This window comes from Bufo gargarizans, chromosome 1, assembly GCF_014858855.1.
Source record: "Bufo gargarizans isolate SCDJY-AF-19 chromosome 1, ASM1485885v1, whole genome shotgun sequence".
NCBI lineage: Eukaryota > Metazoa > Chordata > Amphibia > Anura > Bufonidae > Bufo > Bufo gargarizans.
In genome coordinates, this window is record NC_058080.1 from 737,261,304 (window position 1) to 737,282,562 (window position 21,259).

General features: G+C 47.7%; 1 protein-coding gene across 1 annotated transcript in view; it reads right to left on the reverse strand.

The window, feature by feature from the left end:
* Positions 1-7,741: 7,741 nt before the first annotated feature.
* The window catches only part of LOC122930351 (zinc finger protein 271-like), a 43,672-nt gene continuing 30,154 nt past the window's right edge, over positions 7,742-21,259 (reverse strand). The window contains exons 3-4 of the mRNA XM_044283654.1: positions 9,947-10,004; positions 7,742-9,089 (exon numbers count right to left, since the gene is read on the reverse strand). Of these exons, the coding sequence (XP_044139589.1) occupies positions 7,999-9,089; positions 9,947-10,004 (1,149 nt within the window). The 3' untranslated portion in view covers positions 7,742-7,998. The remainder of the gene's footprint in view (positions 9,090-9,946; positions 10,005-21,259) is intronic.

Sequence of the window (21,259 nt, forward strand, 5' to 3'; positions counted from 1 at the left end):
TTATTATTGGTTATATGATCATTGTATATAAATTACTGTATAATAAGTCATTTATATTTTTTCATAGACGCTGGTAGCGTATTTTTACTAATTGCACAAAATAATTAGGTTCTCAATCAAATTTTTTTTTTAAAGAGGTTTATATGTCTCCTTAGATCAAAAGTCTCAAGGATAATTATTTTTCCTTTGATCCTTTCTTTTGATATAAGGCACTTGCTTTATATCCCGAACATAACTGGAGGCACTGCTGAGATCGAGTTAATTCTTTAATTATTTGTGCAAATAGTAACACGCCTCAGATGCTATACTGTCTGAGCCATCCAGGCTTGTTCAAAGTAAAAGCAGTTTTGAAGAGTAGACTAACCTGGCATCTGGGTGCTCAGACCTTTTCCCCTACCTGGGGATTAAGGAACCACGGGCAGGTTGGGGGACCGTGAGGCTTCCAAACCTACCGCTTTGACAACAAGTAGTACCTGGATCGGCTGAAGCAAGAGGTTTTGGGTCACCGCATCTCCTTGAGGTTTCCACATCAGGGGAAGTCTGGCCAGAGGCTATTTGCTGGGTGAAATACATCAGAACAGCGAAATGGAAGTGAAATTACCGTCACAAACACCAGCAGAATATTGATAAATGCACTGAGATCATATGCCTTACCTCAATAAGTAGAGGACAGTCAAGTAGAATCAGCCGGCAGTCATTTAACGGCGAACTTTGCTTGTTCGCTGTTCGCCGAACAGGCGAAGTCCGCCGGCGCCATATTCTTTGCATTGTGCAGAACTTTGACCCATGACACATCCATCAGGTGGGACAGGACAGCCAATTGAGACATTTCAGCACATGGACATACCACCTACCATATAAATTAACCCGATCTGGCTGCCATTTTACATTCATTTTTTTGCCAGTGTAGAGAGAGGTTGCTGTGTGGAGCAGGGACAGACTGTTAGAGAGAATAGAGACACCTAACGCTAGCTAATAGGGCCAAAACAGTCCTTTTAAGGACTGATACAGGTGTGCTATCGATAGGTGTGACATACTGAGTGGTGTGATATACTTATAATATACTTTCTAACATAGAAAGTATATTATAGTGCATTTGTATTGTGCAGCAGTTGTGTGCGGTTCTGCTGTGATACTGAAGCTATAAAGACAAACGCTATTGGAACAACTTGCAACTGGTGTGATATACCAGTTGCCCCCCCAAAAATCTGATTGAGGCAGGGGTGCGATATACCTAGAATATAATTTCTATATGGTGCATTTGCAGCTATACAGAGGGACAAACGCTATTGGAACAACTAATTGCAACTGGTGCGATATACCGGTTGCCCCCCCAAAAAAACTTAAGGGGTTCTATATACCTGCTTCCACAAATACTGCTCTTCTATAGGGACTTTGTCACAGGGTCATGCAGGTGCACCAGGCCGGAGCCTAAGTGGGAAGTTGGAGAAGGTGCATGCGATTACGTCAATGGATGCACCAGTTGGTTGAGTGGCTTACTCAGCCTTCCGCTTATGCACCCTACCCACCCTCTGTTGTGCCAAAGACACCAGCACCACCACCATAGCCCCTCCACTCGAGTCAGAGGAATTATTTTCCCATCAATTCCCAGACCTTACCGATGCGCAGCCATTCTTGGCATTGGATGAGGAAGAGGAGGTAGCAGCAGCCGACACCCAGCGGACTGATAACAGTACCCAGATCGGCCCAAGGAAAGTGGTCCCAGCTGTTGCTACCTACTCAGAGATCTTTAATGTCAGTGTTGGTGAAGGTGACAATGATGACGTGTCGATGGACGTCACGTGGGTGCCCACAAGAGAGGAAGAGGAGGAAAGTTCAGAAGGAGAGACGGAGCAGCAGATTGTGAGGAGAAGCAGGCAGAACTCGCAGTGCACAGGAGGCAAAAAGCAGACTGCAAATGTATCTGGAGTGAGCCATCCACCATGCACGATCACATCTTGCGCTCCCAGGATGCCGGCACATGGCTCAGCAGTGTGGGCTTTTTTTAACGGTGTCAGTTGCTGATAATAGTGTTGCCATCTGCAGCCTGTGCTATCAACGCATAAGTCGCGGTAAGCCCAACACTCACCTAGGGACGACCGCCTTAAGAAGGCACCTGGCCTCCTATTATCGAGCCCAGTGGGAGCAACGCCATTAGAATCCACAAAGCCACACTCCTGGTGCTCCATAGTCTGCCTCTTCTCTCTCCTCACATTTGTCCTCCACCTTCCACTGTGCCGTCGTCCCGTTTATCTGGCACAAGGCAGGCTTCCATGGCCCAAAGGTTGGAGCGTATAAAAATTATGACGCTGGATAATCCTCCTCCCCAACGGCTGACCACTGGCTTGTCGGAACTGCTAGCCCACCAACTGCTGCCATATAAATTGGTGGACTCAGAGGTCTTTAGAAAATTTGTGACCATTGGCACACCGCAATGGAAGGTCCCCAGAAGGAAATATTTCTCCCAGAAGGGCATCCCTGAACTATATGGCCACGTTCAGCGGCAAGTTAATATATCTCTGGCACACAGTGTCGGTGCTTACACACATCTGACCACAGACATGTGGTCTAGCAAACACGGGCAGGGAAGGTACATAACTTTTACTGCCCACTGGGAGAAACTTCCGACTGCCATCAAGCATGTAGCCCGTGGCACCCGTGTGGATTTGGTGTTACCGCCACAGATATCATGCAGGCCTACCTCTTCTTCTCCTACTCCATCCTCTGTCTCCCCCTCATCCGACTCCTCCTTTTCCACTTCTACCGTCTCTTCTGCTGCGCCCCCCAAAACCTATTCGACGTGCCAGGTGAGGCATTGCCATGCTGTGCTGCGGCTGTTGTGCCTGGAAGACAAGAGCCACAGCGGTCCTGCACTCCTTTCAGCTCTGCAGTCACAGGCCGATCAGTGGGTAACCCCACTCAATTTGACAGTTGGTAAAGTGGTGTGCGACCACGGTGCCAATCTGCTGAGCGTGCTGAAACAGGGCAAAATGACACACGTGCACAGCACATATCCTGAACTTAGTCGTGCAGCGATTCGTTGCCAAATAACCCGGGGTCCAGGATGTATTGTGGCAGACCAGGAAAATCTCTGGCCATTTTAGAAGATCTTACACGGCCATGGCTCGTCTAGCTGATGTTCAGCAGCGACACCACTTGCTCGTCAGTCGTCTGATTTGTGACTGCCCGACGCGCTGGAACTCCACCTTGTATATGCATTATAGGCTGCTTCAGCAGAAACATACCGTTAACAACTACCTGTACGAACTCTGCGGCAGGACAGGTTCTGGGAAGCTTGGTTTTTTTTCACCTTGACAGTGGCTGCTCATGCGCGACGCATGCAGACTTCTGCAGCCATTTGATGTGATCACCAAACTGGTCAGTCGCAGCCAGGGCGCTATCAGTGACATCGTACCTTACGCCTTCTTTCTGGAGCTTGCATTGCGTTGTGTCATTGATCAAGCTGTCGAGGAGCAGGAAGACGAGGGAGTCGCAATGCTGAATGAATTCCCAGAGAGGGGCTACTCCATCTGAGACAAGTCAACAGGAGTCTAAAGAGGATTTAGAGGAGGATGGTGCCTGGGGGGGGAGGAGCAAGTAAGCAGGCCCGGCCACTATATGGTAGACAGAGCTGTGAATTAGGAGTGCCTGTTTCCAGCGCTGGAACTTCTGAAAACGGCTGATCAGCAGGAGTGCCAGACCTCTGCCCATTTGATACTGTTGACCTATCCTAAGCTCCGCAATAAGCAAATCCCAGAAAACCCCTTCAAGAGACAGTATTAGACTATAAATTATAAAATAACTTTTTTAAAGCCTGCGCGTACAGAAGTTGCAATTTTCTGTATAGGCATCATTTTATGCACATTTGTGACTTTCTGTGGGTTTCTAACCCTTTTCTAAAAAGTAGGTGGGGCTTAACAAAAGGGGCATGCCCTCCACAGCCCTTAGCTGGTGTAGTATTGGATTTTTGGGGGCACACAGACCTCTAGAAGATATTCCATATTTCATATAAGACTGGAGTATAGAATGCCTCCAGTGCCTGGGAATTAACATCCTGTTGAGGAAGGGTTGAGGGGACATGTAACCACTGCAGCCAATCACTGGCCATAGTGGTAAAATGTCACCTGTGTGGCACGTGACTCAGGGACATACTGAGTGGGTGACATCACTACTACAGGCAGCGATTTGTCTGCAGTGGTCATGTGCCTCTCCCACCTTTCCCTCAAAAGGATGATGATTCTCAGAGACCTAGGACCTGCAGAGTTAGCAATGGAACCAGGATGCAGTGACACGGACAAGGTAAATATGAACCCTACTGTGGGTCCGGCAGCTATGAAGGGGTCTATTAAAAAGTTTAAAGTTGAGAAACCCCTTTAAAATACAGTCTGTGAATTGAAAATAGCATTGTTCTGCAATGACATCATGGTTATTCCTGAGAAGATCCCCGTAGCCCAAAACTAAAAGTGCAACTGCTGAAATTCTTGGGTCTAGAAGGACATTCTTGGAACCACAGAAAGAAACTACCAGAAATTCCATAAATGAAACGCTTTATTGTTAAACATTCATGGAGGTCACTTCAGGGCGATGCTACATAACATTATGTGCAATACAATGAAAACAGCAGAGTTGTTTATTATGATTTCAGACATATCTGAAATGTGGGGTCCACCTCTTGGATCTGCACCTATCTTTAGAATGGGGGGGGGGGTGCCCTGATCTTGTCCTATTGGCCACTATATCAAAGATCCAAGCTGCAAGATCTGGTCTGGTTTAAAAAAAAAAAAAAGCCACATTTCCTGCCCTATTGTTTCTGGAATGTCCATGAAATTGAATGGAAGTTATGGGCTATTACTAATTTTTCTTTTACATCCAGATCCAGATACTGGTTTGAAAACTGCAGACTGCTAATAGAAACCCGAATTCAGTGTTTAGTACACTGCAGACAGAAGATGGAAGCCGGCTCATGTATCTCCCCGATGCACTCGCTAACTAATCAGCCACTGGAGACATAGGGGAGAGAAGCACTGCCACTGCTCACCGCAGCCAGTGTGAATATAGTTGGGGACAAGCACTGCGACAGACCACAGGGACAGATATGTGTACAGCCATGCCCAGATCCAGCAGCAGCAGCCAAAACAGATTGCTGAACATGATGGAAGATTATTCAACCACTGCACCGACCAGATGCAAATCAGCAAACTGATAGACACCAACTGAACAACCAGGTTTAGTTGTACCTGTGCTGTGCCCTTTCCTCAGCACATACCCCTGACCTCATGGCCTTCTGAGTAGACAGAGTGGACGAGCCGCAGGAATACCGTACTGCTGCAGCTTCTACTGCCACCAACTGCTACACCAAGACAACCGCAAATCTCCTGCCTTGTCTGTCAGATTTCATACCGTACTGCTGCACTTACTACTGCCACCATTGCCACTACTGCTACTCCTACATAGCCGCAAATCTCCTGCCTTGTGCGTCATGTTTTATACTGTACATCTGCCACTGAAACTACTACTACACCTGCTGCTATTACTACTACTCCCTTCACAGCTGCGGATCTCCTACTTTGTCAGGATAATATTGTACTGCTCCAGGGCTGGCGTCAGAACCCGGCATACCCGGGCAAGTGCCGGGGCCCACTGTAAGTTTGGGGGCCCACTCATTTCTACGGCGCGGCGGCGGCCCCTTTAAAACTTAAACATACAACTTCATTCATGCTGCGCAGCGCCTGCCGCCCGACCCCTCTCTCACATGATCGTCTGTGTGCCGTGCGGCGCGAGTACTAGTTTCCACAGCAGCGCACGCCGCACAGGCACAGATCTGAGCCTGACTCACTGTAAGCCCGCCCTCAGCCAGCAGCAGCACTCGTCTCGGCGCAGCTACAGAAGATTCAGAAGACAGGAAGCATAGCCGAGCCCAGAGGACACCTGGCGCCCAGGCAGGCCAGCCCAGAGGAAACCTGAAGCTGAATGCTGCTGCTGCTGGACTCGTTTTAAATTTTGAATTCAGGTGAACTAGTAACAGTCACATACCAAGACCAGTTCATGAGTTTTTGCCAATAAACTGTATAATAGATTTCATGCGTTCTGGTATTTTCTTATAGGAGTTTATATTGTGTTTTAGGCCAAATGAGAGCAGGAGCGCACGCCGTCATTGGTTGCTATGACGCCGTGCGCTTCATGCCGCCGCTGCACTACAGTAATACACTGGTATGATCCATACGAGTGTATTACTGTAGTGCAGCGGCGGCATGAAGCGCACAGCGTCATAGCAACCAATGACGGCGTGCGCTCCTGCTCTCAGCAGGATGCCAGGCCGGGATACCACGGACCGCTCATGGCCATGGAACACGGCCGTGTGCATTCGGCCTAAAACACAATATAAACTCCTATAAGAAAATACCAGAACGCATGAAATCAATTATACAGTTTATTGGCAAAAATTCATAAGAGGAAATTTTCCTCATATGGATTTTTGCCAATAAAGTGTATTATTGATTATCATTTTCTTATAGGAGTTTATGTTTTAGGCCTCATGCACATGGCCGTTGTGTGCCCATGGCTGTATTGCGGTCCGCAACGCAATACACGGACAACGGCCCATGTGCACTCTGCATCACAGATGCGGACCCAATCACAGAGATGCAGAACGAACGCATGGATCAGAACCCCATGGAAGCACTATGGAGTGCTTCCGTGGTGTTTCTGGCCGTGCCTCCGCACCCCAATAAAATAGAACTTATTAAATTTTTTTGCGGGGGGCGGACGGTTAATGGACCCATTCAAGTTGAATGGGTCCAGATCCGTCCCGGCCGCTGCACGGACGTTGCCCATGCATTGTGGACCGCAACGGATGCACAACGGCCGTGTGCATGAGGCCTAAGGGCTCTTTCATACGAACGGATGCCGTGCGGGTAATCCGCTGTGTGAAAGACAGCCAAGCCCCGCTCCGGACAGCAGAGACACAGAGCATTAACATGATTGATAATGCTCCGTGCCTCTCTGTGACATTTTTACTACAAAATCACAGTGAGATACAGTTGTCACCATGATTTTGTAGTAAAAAGATCACAGAGAGGCAAAGAGCATTATCATTTATGTTATTGCTCAGTGTCTCTGCTGTCCGGGACGGGGCTTGGCACTCATTCACGCAGCGGATTACCCGCACAGCATCCGCTCGTATGAAAGAGCCCTTGTAGACTAGCGTTCCTCCCGCAGCGAGTCCACATCGCAGCACCCGGCCTGACCTCCCAGCGCTGCCGGGGGTCACATAGCATTATATTGATTGATCTAACCCTTAAAGTTCTGGAATGTATTGGATAACACTGGCATAATGCTGTTAGTGTCATCTAATACATTCCAGGACTGTAAGGGTTACATAGCATCATAAATCAATATAATGCTATGTGACTCCCTGATGCGATGGGAGGTCAGGCCGGGTGCTGCGATGCGGACTCGCTGCTGGAGGAACGCTCATCTGCAAGGGGCCTTAACACAGGGGGGCCCACTGAGGCTTTATCGCCCAAGGGCCCACATGAACCTGGAGCCGGCCCTGTACTGCTCCCATTTCTACTACCCCTACACAGATGCACATCTCCTGCCTGTGCGTCAGGTTCAGTACAATACTGCTGCTGCTCCCCAAAAAGTGAGCATTCTTGAAATTCTTGTTCAGAACAAGTCACTGCTTCTGACACCACCCTGAGTGTAAACACTGCCAGACATCCACCCCATTAGAGAGATGTTTTGGATGATTTTTTTTTATTTTAAAAAGCATAACAAAGCCAAAAGTGCAATATGTGTTAAACAGTTTGCTTATTACCACCGGCCACCATCTGTTTATCCATATCTATATATTTCACTGCCACTTTAAGATTGCCAATGCTGCCTTGACGTTAAAGCTCTTCAAGACTTCAGAATGTCATCCACAATTTATTAGGGCAATCTGAGCACTGTCACTTTGGTTTGAATTTATTTGTACCCAAATGGAATCTGCTGATTTCAGAAATTTGCTCCTGCGTGACTTCTCTGATGTGTAACAAGTTCTGATTTCCGTGTAAAACATTTCCCACATTCTGAACACAAATATGGCTTCTCTCCTGTGTGACTTCTCTCATGCTTAACAAGATCTGATTTTTGTGCAAAACATTTCCCACATTCTGAACATAAATAAGGCTTCTTTCCTGTGTGAAATCTCTGATGTGTAACAAGATTATTTTTTTGTGTAAAACATTTCCCACATTCTGAACACATGTATGGCTTTTCTCCTGTGTGACTTCTCTCATGCTTAACAAGATATGGTTTTTGTGTAAAACATTTCCCACATTCTGAACATGAATATGGCTTCATTCCTGTGTGACTTCGCTCATGATTAACAAGATATGGTTTTTGTGTAAAACATTTCCCACATTCTGAACATGAATATGGCTTCTCTCCTGTGTGACTTCTCTCATGCCTAACAAGATCTGATTTTTGTGTAAAACATTTCCCACATTCTGAACATGAATATGGCTTCTCTCCTGTGTGACTTCTCTCATGCCTAACAAGATCTGATTTTTGTGTAAAACATTTCCCACATACTGAACATGAATATGGCTTCTCTCCTGTGTGACTTCTCTCATGCCTAACAAGATCTGATTTTTGTGTAAAACATTTCCCACATTCTGAACATGAATATGGCATCTCTCCTATGTGATTTCTCTCATGTATAACAAGATTTGATTTGATTTTAAAACCTTTCCCACATTCTGAACACTTAAACATCTCTCCTGTGTGGCTTTTTTTATGTCTAACAAGATGTGTTTTATCTGTAAAGCACTCCCCACATTCTGAACAGGAGTATGGCTTCTCCCCGGTGCGAATTCTTCTATATGTAGAAAGACTTGATCTTTTTGTGAACTCTTTACCACAGTGAAACATTTCACCCTCTTTCTGGTCAAGAGAAGGTTCCTTATGATTAGGAAGATTATATGTACTGTGAAGTCCTGGATGTACATTAATATTTTCTCCTGAAGAGCGCTGCATATCTTCATCTTCTACTTTATAATTTAGTGACAACAAATTTCCTTCAGAATTCGTACCGGGATTTTCTGCTAAGATAAAAAATTTAATTTGCGGCATTTTTAATAATCTAGAGTAGACAAATGTATAGATTTCCTATTAGGCTGGAAGTGTAACCAGCAGGAACTAGAGATATATAGTAAGTAAGTCATGTATTTTCAAGACACTTCTGGCTTTGGTTCAAAAAGCAGCACCAAAACTGAATGTGTGACTCCAGCCATTTAACGTTTTCTATAACATTAGCTTCAGGATTCTGGTCTACACCTAATTTTATTACCCAAATCTAGCTAAAAATCCCAGTGAAAAACCCAACAAGCCTGTCTTCTGACAACATATTTGACATTTATATGCCAAGTGGGCATCACACTAATACAATAAGTTAACGTAACAGGATCTATCATGACATTCCTCATCACAAACTGCATTCACTATTAAATCAATCTCTTAGACCTGATGGACATTGTGGTTTTACTAGTAAAATCCATACTATAATGCCCACCTATGGATTACCTGACAAGCTCTTTTTAATGTACCTCCTCCTCTGCTGCTGCTGATATCTCACACTGCAAAACCCTTTTAACCATTATGAAAAAAAAAGTCCATACATCTTTGCAAAGCCTCAATGCACAATGACAGTACACGAAGGTCACTGGCGGCATGTAATTCCTGCATGAGGTACATATAACTCATCATGATATCACAGACACAAAAGCTGTGCCAGCATAATCCCAAGTGATCACTGTCAGCTGGATAAGGGGAACAGTACATGATGTGATTGGGACATCTCCAATCAAAGAGCAGCGCAGCAGCCGGTGATCAGATTCTCCTATTGCCCTGAAGGCACCAAGGACAGAATCTGAAGTCACTTTCTCCATTCATGATTCCATACCTGTGGTGACATCTCCTGGAATGTCCTCCTCCTCCTCCTCCTCACTCTTACACGGGGGATCGCCCATCATTCTCTCTTCTTCATCCTCTACTTTAATATCAGTGAGATCTTCCCCCTGATTTGTCATCTGTAACAATTCAGTACAATACAGCAGGACAGGTGGGAAATCTAACAGATCCACAGAAGAGACCCCCACAATCTATGACCCCTCTATGACTGCAGGACCCCCCTATATAGATGTGTATAGGACTCAGCTCCATCTACCTGAGGATTCTCCAGGACCTTCTCCTCTGGACAGTCCTGGGAATACAGAGGATGGGGACATCTCTCTGGTGGATTTCTCCTCCTGGATCCATCTGTGGAGACACAAGCACACAGTGACTGAATACATGGCATCCTGTAGATCTGTCTATAGATCAGACTCTTCTCTCAGCTCCTTCACTTCTAGGTTTAGTTATCGGGGGAAATAGCAATATTCTGTCTCTCACCACCTAGTGCCGAGGTCCCAGCACCTAGCAGGCCACAAGCCCAAAGTATCCTCTGGTCTATGAGAGCAAATGGTGGGCAGTTGGATGATGGCTCCTTTTCCACAATAGTACATATTAAGATTGAACATACAGATATATATGGCTGAGGGGAGTGAATCCTTTCAAGAGCCTTCTACAGCACCCGAGGACACCTCTGCTTTTGAGGTAAATTTCAAGAGATAGAATCCACATCAAAGTACAAGGCTCACTAATGACTAGTGCGTGGAGGAGAAGACTATCTGGTCTGATCCCACAGAAGAAGCTACTGAAGAACAAACTGCTGACAACATTACTGCCGACAATGATGGAAAAGGAGAGACAGACGACAGATCCTCCTATCATCTTCCGTAGGAACTGGGTTAGGCAAGAGATGACGAGCTCAACAATCATCTACTGCATCAAAAAGGGGCATCTGCACCGAGACATCCCCCAACAGCTCCTGGAGAAGAATTACTTTAGCAGGAAGCCACCGGAGATCCTTCAGGTGAATGGAACCCATCAATATGTCTGACTTACAAGGAAAATTCAGGGACTTAATGTCATGTGTAAAGAGTCTAACCTTTGGTGGTCCTCCATTACATGTCACTGCACACACGTGTATACACTGCACATGACGGGTTTTACCTTGTGATATAAGAGGCTTGTGCTCCTCCATTACATGTCACTGCACACACGTGTATACACTGCACATGACAGGCTCTTACCTTGTGATATAAGAGGCTGGTGGTCCTCCATTACATGTCACTGCACACACATGTATACACTGCACATGACGGGTTTTACCTTGTGATATAAGAGGCTGGTGCTCCTCCATCATGGCCTCCTCGTACAGATCCTTGTGTCCTTCTATATACTCCCACTCCTCCATGGAGAAATAGACAGTGACATCCTGACACCTTATAGGAACCTGACAACACAATGACACCGTCATCACCCAGACCCCTCCAGTGCTGTTACTGGAGCATTTCCCAGCAGTGTCACCTCTCCAGTCAGCAGATCCATCATCCTGTGGGTGAGTTCTAGGATCTTCTGCTCATGTATCAGGGGGTGAGGCGGAGGCTCTGTGATGGGGTGAGGGGTCCTGCTCTGCCCTCCTGACTCCTGGAGATGGATGATGGGAGTCACACAGTCCCCCGATGTCTTCTTCACTATTGTGTACTCCTGTGGATGGAGAGAGACACTTAGGGAATAAACCCTTCAGGGGCCATGTGCTCTCCTCCGGCCCTCTCCTCCTGGTACAACGTGCCTACTTACCTTCTCATGGCTCCTACACATGACTGTTGGTCACTGGTCACATGATACATCACTCACCATATTGGGGGCTGATCTTGAGGTTCTTCGTAACTTGGAAGGTCTGGAGGCCGTTCTACAGGACCCTGGACTGACTTGTTACAGAATACAATAAAGAGGAGAGAAATCTAGAAAAGTTTACCTCTCCGCTCAGCAGGGAGATGATCTCCAAGGTGAGGTCTAAGATTCTTCTGCTGATCTCCTTCCTGTCCATCCTTGGTGGTCATTCAGGAGAAGAGGAGAGAACTGGAGGAGCTGGAGGCTTCTAGTACTGCAGGCGCCTTTATGAGAAGAGAGGAAATCATCCAGGGGACAAGACCAGATGTCACCTCCAGAATCGCACTTCCTGAGCCTGGAGGGGACCTGCTTCTCAGAGCCCAACCACATGGATTCCAGGGGCCCCAACATGGAGATTTCTAGTGGCTCCACAGGAGATAAATGTCTGATAGATGCAGGTCCCACCTCTGGGCTGTGCTCAGCTGTGTCCACAACTCCTAGAGAAGAGACTGGAGAGAGCTGAGCTCAGGCCGGGCCCCGCTCCATTTATTCCCCTCCTGGATGCAGGGGCCCCTCACTAGGACAGTCAGGGGCCAGAAAATGAGTTCAACTCCCACTATCCCCACAACTACTCCCCCTATCATACTAAGCTGAGGAGCGTTGAAGGATTCTGTGTAATGGAGGAGAATCTCCAGAGGTGACATGTCTGAGCTCTCCACCACACTGTCTCCTCACAGCTCATCTTACCTGCAGGCTGGAGGAATGGCTGATACCAGAGAGAACAAGAGCCCCGACTACCGACCAGGACCTGCCCAGTATCTGCTGCACTGCCAGAGCCGAAGGACCTGGGGTGACGTCACCGTCATGTGATCAGTGCAGGGGCGGGACTAGATTGGTGAGTCACTAATCACATGACAGTGATATCATCACAGGTCCTTTAGCTCTCACAGTACATTATAAATTGAAGGGGCTTTTATTAGAATTTAGCCCCGCCCTCAAATCCTTCTGTGAACTAATGTCTAAACTTGTCGGAAAAGTCCTTCAGCCTCCATATCAGAACATCACCTCATAAAGTGTCCTAGACCTCTCCAGAGCCCATACATTGTAGCAGTGGCGTAGGGATCACCATAGCAACCATAGCAGTGGCTATGGGGCCCTACGCCACTGGGGGCCTGTCCGGACCGCATTCATTTTATTTTTATATTTTTTAATTAACACAGACAGGCAGACAGGCCCGCCCAGTGTAGTGGGCGGGGCTTGGGCGGTCCGCGGCTCGGGCCTGGCTGGGGGGAAGCCAAGGAAGGAGTAGTCACTGTCAGGTCAGGACTGGAGCAGGCGGCGGCCCGGGGCGCACTGCCGCATGAGCAGAAGATGAGGTAGGCGGTGGAGAGGGGGCCGGAACGGGGGCGTACCTGTGGGTTGGCCACTCTGTGAGCTGGTCTGTTGTAGACTAGTGTGAAGGACCTGCGAGGATGTCACAGTCATGTGATCAATTACAAGAGGGGCGGAGTTTAGTGTGGAGGCGGTGCCCGGAAGGGGATACTAAAGACTGTGAGTGGAGGACCTGTGGTGATGTCACCCAGAGGCGGAGCCAGGCACCAGCACCGCAGGGCAGGAAAGATTATTTCCTCCTACGGCTCCTCACACAGCCAGGGAAAAGAGCTCGGGAGCCTCAGCCTTGAGTGAGACCTGCAGAAGGAGGGGCCCCAGGAAAATAGCCCGATCATTGCCTCCTCCTTGTGCAGTCCTCCGTGCTCCTGACATGCCCCACGTGCTTCTGTGATCACCAGAGGGTGACCGCTCAGTGTGGCTACCATCACTGCACAGTTGCTTCCTGTCCTGCTTGCTGCTGGCCTGTCTTCACACTAGTAAGCTAGTAAGGTCCTTTTTTTTTTTTTTTTTTTCCCCTTCTTTTGTCCAGTTGTTTAATTTTAACCCCTTGAGGCTCAGCCATGTCGCAGTGACTGAGCTTTTTCCATTAGCCAAATAGTGAGTCTCAGCCAGAGCCACTCCACTCCCATGATGTCCCATTTACTTATAATTAGGACACGCTGTAAGATTTAGCGTGGAGAAGTAGTACCTGTCATGCTAAATCTTTAGAGCGTGTCCTTAGTAGTTACTGTCACTCAGCGCTGCTGTCACCACCAAGTGTCGCTGATGACCCACCTTTAGGGTCCAGTCACACCAGCGTAATTCTTGGTCCGCCTCCGTGCCATAATTTTGCGTAATGTGTGCGGACCCATTCATTTCGATCGGGCTGCAAAGGATGCGGACCGCAACAGTTGTCAGTGTTCCCTGTACAGAGAGAGAAGGGCCGTATAGAAAGGATCAATATGAGGCTTCGTTCACATCACCGTTCAGCCATTCCGCTCTCCTGCTCAGTTTAGGAGCAGGAGAATGGAAAGGACAGATTCGGAACATAACGGAGCCTACCGACCCCATAGACTATAATAAAGTCTGTTAGGTTTCTGCTCAGAAGATGATTTTGGAGCAGAAACAAAAGTAGTGCATGCAATACTTTTGTCTCCGCTTCAAAAATCTTCTTCTGAGCGAACACCTAATGGACCCCATTATAGTCTATAGGGTCCTTAGGATCGGTTAGGCTCAGTTATGTGCCGAATCCGTCCTTTCCATTCTCCTGCTCCTAAATGGAAAGGCTGAACGGTGATGTGACAGAAGCCTGAGCTTCTCAGGCGGCTGCCTGCATGGCCCAGCTGATGATAAGCCGGGCCTATAATAAGCCGGGCCATGCAGGCAGTGTTGTGCCCCACTTACTATGCGGTTCTGAGACAATGGATGGAGCGGCCTGCGGCGGTGAGCCTGCCCCATACACAGCAGGTGCTGGGACCATCTCACCATCGTATAAGTGTCTGTCCGTATGTATGTGTCTGTCCCTGTGCGTGTGTCTGTCACCTGTGTGTGTGTCTGTCCCTGTGCGTGTTCCTGTCACCTGTGTGTGTGTCTGTCACCTGTATGTGTGTCTGTCCCTGTGCGTGTTCCTGTCACCTGTGTGTGTGTCTCTCCCTGTGTGCATCAGACGTTCTGTGCGGGGCAAGAAGAAGATGGACGAGGAGGCAGCACCGCCAGCATGGAGTCCGTGGGAGAGGCACAGGGAGGCACATTAAGGACGTAGGTAAGACTACCACGCGATCTACACTAGTGTTATCTGTGGTTTTACATAGGACTGCAGGTAACACTACCACATTATCAGCTCTAGTGTTATCTGTAGTTTTACATAGGACTGCAGGTAACACTACTAAATTTTCTGTACTCAGATAGCCATTACTGCGTTATCTGTGCTGTTACATAGGGCTGCAGGAGATATACATTATCTATACTCAGAGAGTAATCACTATGTAAGGGGGCCCACTGAGACTATCGCCCAAGGGCCCACAAGGACGGGTGTCGGATCTGTCCTTCCGGCCTGCGCATGCGCAGACCGGTAAAAATGTGAAAATAAATACAAGACGGATCCGTTCTTGCAATGAATTTGCATCTGGATCCGTCTCACAAATGCTATCAGTCACATCAAAATCAGCGGATCAGGCGGGCAGTTCCGATGACAGAACTGCCTGCCGGATCACACTGCCGCAAGTGTGAAAGTAGCCTAGGTGGCTGTTTCTTCGCCAAAATGCCATTAACCATTACCACACCACACGCCTGGCTTGAGCAGGTATATGTGTGAATAGGGAAGATGCTGAGATCCGGCTGTACCTCACAGTGAGATCTCAGCATCTTCCCTAATCCATATTCACACATATACCTGCTCAAGCCTGGCAGGCGCAGCTGCATTATTTAAAGGGGGGGGGGCATAAAAATTATTTTGCTATGGGGCCCAGTCATTTCTAGCTATGCCCCTGCATTGTAGGCTTTACCCGGCAGCAGACACTGGGCAGGTCCTTCAGCTCTGGCAGTGCAGCAGATACTGGGCAGGTCCTTCAGCTCTGGCAGTGCAGCAGATACTGGGCAGGTCCTGGTCGGTAGTCAGGGCTCTTGTTCTCTCTGGTATCAGCCATTCCTCCAGCCTGCAGGTAAGATGAGCTGTGAGGAGACAGTGTGGTGGAGAGCTCAGACATGTCACCTCTGGAGATTCTCCTCCATTACACACAAGGAATCCTTCTCCGCTCCTCAGCTTAGTATGATGGGGGGAGTAGTAGTGGGGATCACTGGCGTAGCTATAGGGGTCGCAATTGCGACCGGGCCCCTAAGTCAGGGGGGCCCCCTCAAGCCAGGAGAGCCACAGTAAAGCCGTACCTGCGGGCGTCGCGGCCCGCAGCTGAGTTGCTCACTAAAATCACCTAGGGGACGGAGCGGAGGCTGAGAGGCGAGCCCTGCGTGCACTGTGCCGGCGAAGTGAGGAGGGGAGCGGCTTCAGGTCAGGAGGAGCAGTGAGCAGCGGTGTGCTGCTGACCGCCGGGTTTGGTTGCCAGTGAGACTGCACATCTCTGTTCCAGCAGAGCCTCTGAGCACATGAGGAATGGCGGGAATCACTCACCTCCTCACACGGTAGATGCTAGAGTGGAGTTGTTAGAACGAGGTCTGTGACGTCACTGGTCACGTGCTCCTTCATGGTCACATGGTCAAGTGTGGGAAGTGCCTATAAACCCAGACTGCAGGAGCTTGTGAAGGAGGAGGAGCTGCAGAGCGAGAGGCCATAGGAGCGCATACATGAGGAGGCAGGGGGTGTATTCTGGGGCCATGAGGGTGAAGATCTACGGGGGGGGGGGGTTATGGGGTGGTCAATCTGTGAGGGTGGGTGGGTGTGGTGTATTCTGGGGACATGAGGGTGCAGATCTGTGGGAGGGGGGGCTTTATGGGGTGTATTGGAGAGGGGGCAGATCAGTAAGGGGGGGGGGGGCCTCTGTGTATGGGGCTGGGTGTATCTTGTAGCTGCTGTGTGGTAACATTGATGTGTATTCACCCAATAGATTTTGTTCCTGAGAGCAGAATGGCCAAGCAGAGGGGTTGCCATGGAGACGAGCAGAGGGGTTGCCATGGAGACGAGCACACAGTGCCCACTGCTGTACAGTCTGATGGCAGGAAGGATGCTGTATGCACCACTACAAACTACAAACCGGATTCCCAAAAAGTTGGGACACTAAACAAATTGTGAATAAAAACTGAATGCAATCATGTGGAGATGGCAAATGTCAATATTTTATTTGTAATAGAACGTAGATGACAGATCAAATGTTTAATCCAAGTAAATGTATCATTTTAAAGGAACAATATGTTGATTCAAATTTTCACGGTGTCAACAAATGCCCAAAAAGTTGGGACAAGTAGCAATAAGAGGCTGGAAAAAGTAAATTTGAGCATAACGAAGAGCTGGAAGACCAATTAACACTAATTAGGTCAATTGGCAACATGATTGGGTATAAAAAGAGCTTCTCAGAGCGGCAGTGTCTCTCAGAAGCCAAGATGGGTAGAGGATCACCAATTCCCACAATGTTGCGCAGAAAGATAGTGGAGCAATATCAGAAAGGTGTTACCCAGCGAAAAATTGCAAAGACTTTGCATCTATCATCATCAACTGTGCATAACATCATCCGAAGATTCAGAGAATCTGGAACAATCTCTGTGCGTAAGGGTCAAGGCCGTAAAACCATACTGGATGCCGTGATCTCCGGGCCCTTAAACGACACTGCACCACAAACAGGAATGCTACTGTAAAGGAAATCACAGAATGGGCTCAGGAATACTTCCAGAAACCATTGTCAGTGAGCACAATCCACCGTGCCATCCGCCGTTGCCAGCTGAAACTCTAAAGTGCAAAGAAGAAGCCATTTCTAAGCAAGATCCACAAGCTCAGGCGTTTTCACTGGGCCAGGGATCATTTAAAATGGAGTGTGGCAAAATGGAAGACTGTTCTGTGGTCAGACGAGTCACGATTCGAAGTTCTTTTTGGAAATCTGGGACGCCATGTCATCCGGACCAAAGAGGACAAGGACAACCCAAGTTGTTATCAACGCTCAGTTCAGAAGCCTGCATCTCTGATGGTATGGGGTGGCATGAGTGCGTGTGGCATGGGCAGCTTGCATGTCTGGAAAGGCACCATCAATGCAGAAAAATATATTCAGGTTCTAGAACAACATCTGCTCCCATCCAGACGTCATCTCTTTCAGGGAAGACCCTGCATTTTTCACCAAGATAATGCCAGACCACATTCTGCATCAATCACAACATCATGGCTGCGTAGGAGAAGGATCCGGGTACTGAAATGGCCAGTCTGCAGTCCAGATCTTTCACCTATAGAGAACATTTGGCGCATCATAAAGAGGAAGGTGCAACAAAGAAGGCCCAAGACCATTGAACAGTTAGAGGCCTGTATTAGACAAGAATGGAAGAGCATTCCTATTTCTAAACTTGAGAAACTGGTCTCCTCGGTCCCCAGACGTCTGTTGAGTGTTGTAAGAAGAAGGGGAGATGCCACACAGTGGTGAAAATGGCCTTGTCCCAACTTTTTGGGGATTTGTTGACACCAGGAAATTCTGATTCAACATATTCTTCCCTTAAAATGGTACATTTTCTCAGTTTAAACTTTTGTTCCGTGATTTATGTTCTATTCTGAATAAAATATTAGAAGTTGGCACCTCCACATCATTGCATTCAGTATTTATTCACGATTTGTATAGTGTCCCAACTTTTTGGGGATCCGGTTTGTATATTTAAGGGCTTGTTGTGTCGGACCTGTACATGGTGGTGTCACTGTCATGTCTCGGTGGCAGTCAGTAAACAGAATCTGTCCTAAAGACACAGCAGGATTGTGTCAGAAGAGCTGAAGTCCCATGTAAGCACCCTTAGCTGGGATTCAAATTGGTGATGTCAGCTTAACAGCATAGCAGAGTGTTTCTATGGCGGTGTGGGTGCATTCCAGTGTGCCATTGGCACTTTACTTGTGTAATTCCACTGTATTTAGATGGCATAATGGCAGTGCTTATGTGCCTATACACCACAGCGTCTAAACTCCGGCCTTACAGCAGACACATGCTAGCCCTAGTTTGGAAGCAGTGTCCTAAATATGCTGTCCTAATCCAGCCTTGCTTCTCTACCTTAGGGTGCCCATACTCTAGGCTGACCCCACTAAGCCGCACCTGACCATGTTGGGCAATACTCCCTCCGATTCCGCAGTCAATAGGGATTAAAAAAATTAAGGCAAAATAAACTTCATGTCATCTGCTGTGGAGAGATGGTGACTCTCCCTGCACCGTGCTGCTGTATGAGAGGGAGCGGAGTCCATTCAGGCCCTGCGTCAGACGGAGGACAGAGAGCCTAAAACTGGACCTCTGGCCACCCTACTTTACCCGCTGAAGTAGCAAACAGCCTGAAAGTGTATTACAGGCCAGATAACGTCTGTCTGTCCTTTTGGAGAGCGCACACAGACAGGTGAACTGATGAGCAGAAGGACAGACAGGCCAATGAGTGTGGGGGGGGGGCTGTATTTTTCTAAAGCCAAGTTCAGATGACTTAGTAGAAAGGTATCCTGGCTTGTCTGTGCCGTCTCTCCTATGGGCGGGGTTTAGAAGCAGCAGCATATACACGCTGCGTAAGCGCACTGAATACAGCGACTGAACTTGGCCTACATGCACTTGGTTTAAAAACTACATCCCTCATATTTCAGTCACTTCAGCTGTCTTGCGTATGGAGGCAGAGTTACCAGGAACAAGAGGCAAATGGCCAATGTTATATACTGAGAGTATCATTAACTTTATTTTTTATTTCTTGTAGGTAAACAAACTGATCAAATTGGTGAAAGTGGCATTATTTGTGCAGAGACTGAAAATGTAATTCTGGAAAAACTGTGTGACATGGTATGTTTTAATTATAAGCAATTTTTTCTTTTTTTAAGCAATGGGCTTTATTTGGCAAACCTATATAGCATACAATACAGAAAACCAAAGCAAGGGGGCATACAATGTAATGAAAGCCAGAGTGCAACCGTGACCTGAACAACATAGGCTGCAAAGCAGTCAAGAGGGACACAAAATGAATGCACATCCAAACTTAATAAGAAATTTTAAAGCAGGTTTATTAAGACAACACTGACACACAAACTAATTTTAAAAGAATTGTATACAATATGACCAGGTGCTGGCATAGAATACCTGTGGAACACATCATGGATCTTCCAAGTTTGCGGAAAATCCAGCCGAAATGCTACTGGATTGATCACCGCAGATATTTTGTACGGACCGATAAATCTTGGACCCAGTTTCCAAGATGGCACTCTCAACTTAATATTTTTAGTGGACAATCATACCAGATCACCCACACACAGGTCCGGACCAGTCACACGTCTCTTGTCAGCCATTCGCTTATACCTCCCACCCATCTTCTCCAAATTCCCTTGGATCCTCCGCCAGATGGAAGACAAGGCAGAAGAAATTCTCTCCTCCTCTGGCATCCCCGAGGAACCAGTCCCAGAAAAGGTACCAAACTGAGGATGAAAGCTGTGTCCGCCAAAAAACAGCGACTTACCCGTGGACTCCTGCCTACGGTTATTCAAAGCAAATTCTGCTAGAGACAAGAATGAGGACCAGTCCTCCTGATTCTCAGCCACAAAGCACCTCAAGTAGGTCTCCAGGTTTTGATTAGTACGCTCTGTCTGTCCATTCGACTGCGGATGAAAAGCCGAAGAGAACGAAAGCTGTTCTCGGCTGGGCATTCAAAACGCCCTCCAAAACCTGGAGACAAACTGCGTGCCCCTATCGGAGACCACATCTGAAGGAATACCATGCAATTTCACAATATTATCCACAAAAATCTGCGCAAGAGTCTTGGCGTTAGGCAGACTAGTTAAAGATATAAAGTGAGCCATTTAACTGAAACTGTCAACTACCACTAAAATTACTGTTCTCCTGGAGGAACTCGGCAGATCAGTCATAAAGTCCATAGACAAGTGCGTCCAGGGACGAGACGGAATAGACAATGGAAGAAGTGAACCAGCCGGTCGAGTATGAGCAACCTTTGACCGAGCACAGGTTACACAAGCTGCCACGTAATCCTCAATGCTCTTACGTAACCCTGGCCACCAGAACCTCCGGGACACCAGATCACAGTATCGTGACAGCAAGGACAGTATCGTGATGTTTCTTGAATACCTTGTATTGCAGGCCCTCAGGAACAAACAACCTCCCTGGGGGACAAGAACCAGGAGCCCCCTCCTGGGCTCCCAACACCTCCATCTCCAATTCGGGGTACAGATCGGAGACCACCACACCATCAGCCAAAATCGGAGCAGGATCTTCTGAATCGCCTCCCCCAGGAAAGCTGCGAGACAAGGCATCTGCCTTGACGTTCTTAACCCCTGGGCGAAAGGTAACCACAAAATTGAACCTGGTAAAAAAAACAGTGACCATCTGGCCTGTCTAGGGTTCAGACGCTTGGCAGATTGTAAGTAAGCCAAATTCTTATGGTCTGTATATACCGTAACTGGGTGAGACGCCCCCTCCAACCAGTGACGCCATTCCTCAAAGGTTAACTTGATAGCCAGCAACTC